Source organism: Jaculus jaculus, chromosome 10 (assembly GCF_020740685.1).
Source record: "Jaculus jaculus isolate mJacJac1 chromosome 10, mJacJac1.mat.Y.cur, whole genome shotgun sequence".
Lineage (NCBI taxonomy): Eukaryota > Metazoa > Chordata > Mammalia > Rodentia > Dipodidae > Jaculus > Jaculus jaculus.
In genome coordinates this window covers 41,205,473-41,209,100 of record NC_059111.1, presented here as the reverse complement: position 1 = coordinate 41,209,100, position 3,628 = coordinate 41,205,473, and the positions used below count along the sequence as shown (strand labels likewise).

Here is a 3,628-nt window from a genome sequence, read left to right as displayed (position 1 = left end):
GACGCCAACCAGGTACACTGGGAAAAGATCCTGCCTGGAAGCCAATGCATTTGTGGGGCCCCCAGGAGAAGCCAAGCTTCTGGTATTGAGAAGCGAGGCCTGGGATCCAATGAGAAGGATGTGAGTGGGGAGGGGCAGATGAAAATCCCTTGAAATAGGCCCAGGCTTTCATTTCACGGGCTTGGTTTTCCGCAGCGCAGTATGGCCACTCCCAAGCGGTTTCAGTCGCTAGTGCAGCTCCAGCAGCGAGAAGGAAGGATATTTGAGGTGCTAGCAAACCTCAGCAAGCTGCCCAGCTGGTGCCACTCTGAGTATCTGGAGAGTCCCAAAGCTGTTCGCCTGGAGGCTTGGCTGGTGGAAGCAGTGTTTGGTGAGTAGGCCTATTACAGGTTTCTCAATAAAAGAGGCAGCAATTCTTCTCCATAGGCTGGACCCAAGAGTGTGGCTCTTATACCCAGTAAGTGTCTTCCTTACAGTGTTACTCATATTCTGACTGGTTATCCTATACTACTGGGCTGCTATTTGCACATTCCAAGCTACAGGACACATTTTAAACTATATGGTGACTAATGTAAACAAACTGGTAATTGCCCCATTCCAAACTTGAAGCTGATGCAAACAGACCCACAATTGTTCTCCTTTGGTTGTGGAAGGTAAGGTTGGATGTTGCCTCTGTCAGCACAATACACATAGCTCTCGCCTCAAAGCAAATACAAGATAGTTTATTCTGGAGCCAAATATGAGTGACCATGGCCTGGGAACACAGATTTAGGTTATCCCAATTCCATGTTCCAATGTATTAACAATTTCATGAAGGTTTAATAGTTACAGAACAAAAGAAAGTCATAAATCAAGACACTTCTCAAATACATTGGCTGGGCTGGGTGTGGTGGCGCATGCCTTTAATCCCAGCACTCAGGAGACAGAGGTAGGAGGGTCGCCATGAGTTCGAGGACATCCTGAGACTACATAGTGAATTCCAGGTCAGCCTGGGCCAGAGTGAAACCCTACCTGGGGGAAAAAAAAAATTGGCTGGCCATCAGGTAGGCTGGTTATAGCAAAGGGTGGAAATCATATGATATCTGATAACATTCTCAGCCCTTGGGTTAGTGGCAGCTGGGAGTCTGTTTGCACATTCCAAAAAGGTCACACCTGATCAACTGGCAGTCATGTGGATGTTAGGTTAGACACAGAGGTGGGCAATAAATGGCTATTAAGGGGCTAAAGGTAGCCCAGGTAGTTTGGCTCTGATCCTGCAACATCCCAACTCTGTGATCACAGAAGTTGTCAGCTCATTGCCTTGTTACAAGTAGATGCAGCACTTTTTGGAAATTTCAATTCATACCTCCTTCCTCTACCCCTACTTACATCCTCCCTGATTGAGCATATCCCAAAGAAAGCCTCTCCTGTGGTTGTAGCCCCAACCCCATACCCTGCTGCCTCAGCCCTCTAACCTACCCTCATGCCTACTGTGCTCCCTATCCAGGTACGGATGGTGAGCACATCCCGCACGTCGAGTGTGTGACCCACACTCTGCTTCGAGTGAATCAGTGGGACCCTGAAGGCGAGGCTGAGATCTTGATATTTGGTCGGCCTTATTACCAACAGGATGTATCAGAGATGATCAAGCACCTGTCTGACCACTTCCACCAGCAGCTGGTGCAAAGTATGGCTGGGGAGTAGGGAGGTCCACCCAGCAAACCCTACTCCTTGGGAGGTGACCTGAGGCTTCTTGTCTGCCCAAGAAGGCTAAATTGGCTTTCTGTTTGGCAGTCTTGGGCCTTACCCAGAGGGAAGACAGTACTTTTGTGGACAGGGTGTGTGGACACAGGTTTGGCTACCTCACACTACTCTTCTCTCACTCAGAGAAGGCGCTTGCTCAAGAGATCAAGAACCAGCAGTCTCCAGTGGAAGTCCATGAGGCTGCCAACCAGCAGTCGCCCAAAGTCTTAGGGCCCACCACCCAGCCGCTGCCTTCCATGGAGGTCCCCGGGCCGGCCACCCAGCTTCCACCGCCCATGGAGGTCCCGGAGTCTGGCTCACACAAGTTTCCTGAGGCTGTTCCTGAGGTAGAGACCCAGCATTCTCCAGCGGAGGTCCATGAGACAGGGAACAGTCTTTAGACATAGTCCAGGGGCCTCCAGGTGCTACCTGGGATCTGGTTACCAGGTTATGAGGATATTGTTGACTCAGATGTGAAAGCCAGGATGAGCAGAGGGCACACAGGAAGGCTGAGGGAGAAGGATTCTGAGCTCCAGACTAGTCTGGCCTAAATAGTAAAACTGGGTTTTCAATGCTGCCTGGCTGTTTGTTTTAAGTGGAAGACTGTGCAGAGTAATTCTTTTTCATTTTGTTAGCATACAAAGGATTAGATTTCATTATGGCATTTTGTTTGGTTTGGTTTTTTTCTCTAGGCACTTATTCTGTAGTTCCACACTGGACTTGAACTCAGCAATCAACTTACCTCTGTCTTCTAAGTGTTGGGACTAAAAGTGTACACCACCATACCTGGCTCAGTATGGGTGTTTTGAAGCAAATGAGTCCTTTATAGTCTTACTTCTGCCCTAGAAACTGAGATAATTGTGTAGGCTATTTATTTTTGTTTTCTCTGTGTTAAGTATTTGCGAGCACAAATATTCCAATAAAGAATTGCATTTCCCTAAGGTTTGTTAATCAGAAGGTAGAAGGAAAGCTGGGCTGGACTCTGAGGACCACTGATGACTGTCCCCTCCCCTACCCCACAAGGTGGTGCCTTGCCTCCTACTCCTTAACCAGAGCATCTGGCTTTGCTGGTTGGATGCCTCACAGGCCCCAAGTCACTCTGCAAAACCTTTGCAAGCCAACCATTCTATTCAAGGGGCCTTGAAAGGACCTGAGATTGCAAAGCCTACCTACAACCTGCCCAGTAGCTGCAATGCAACTGGTTTGGAAGGTCAGCTTGGTCATTTGTGAAGTTGCCACTCGAACTGGGCAGCAGGGAGGGAAGAACTGTAAGGGCAGGACTGCACTGTACTCCAAGTTTTTCCATGACTCACATGCAGATTTGCACAGCTACAGCCAGGAGGCAGATAGTCATTATTGGGGTATGATTTCTTGTTTAAAAACAAATCAAGGTCACAGTTTCCACTGCTAGGTGTGAAGGAGTGGGCCCAAAAAGGGTGTAAGGGACTCTGGGTGGAAGAATTTTACTTAGGCTGTGGTACAGCACAGTGGTAGGGTGGTTGCCCAGCAATTACAGGGTCCTAGGTTGGATCCAGGACCAAAGAAGGAAGAATACCTACTTGTGAACAACTTTGGCTCTGGTAATGAGAGGGAATAAGGTAGCTTTGTTAGGCGGTCTAGGGTGACTGGGTCCCTGAAAATAAAAAGCAGTCTTCACTTTGCTTGCTTATAAATCTCTTCACTATATCAGGCTGGAGAGATGGCTTAGCGGTTAAGCACTTGCCTGTGAAACCTAAGGACCCTGGTTCGAGGCTTGATTCTCCAGGACCCACGATAGCCAGATGCACAAGGGGGCGCACGCGTCTGGAGTTCTTTTGTAGTGGCTGGAGGCCCTGGCGTGCCCATTCTCTCTCACTCTCCCTCTCTCTGCCTCTTCCTCTCTCTGTCGCTCTCAAATAAGTAAATA

General features: G+C 48.7%; 1 protein-coding gene across 1 annotated transcript; it reads left to right on the top strand.

Annotated features, from left to right (window-relative positions):
• Positions 1-201: 201 nt before the first annotated feature.
• Positions 202-2,123, top strand: Khdc3l (KH domain containing 3 like, subcortical maternal complex member). The gene is made up of 3 exons (XM_004660408.2): positions 202-370; positions 1,487-1,666; positions 1,774-2,123. Exons 1-3 carry the CDS (start codon positions 202-204, stop codon positions 2,121-2,123), a joined length of 699 nt encoding a protein of 232 aa, XP_004660465.2.
• Positions 2,124-3,628: the final 1,505 nt, after the last annotated feature.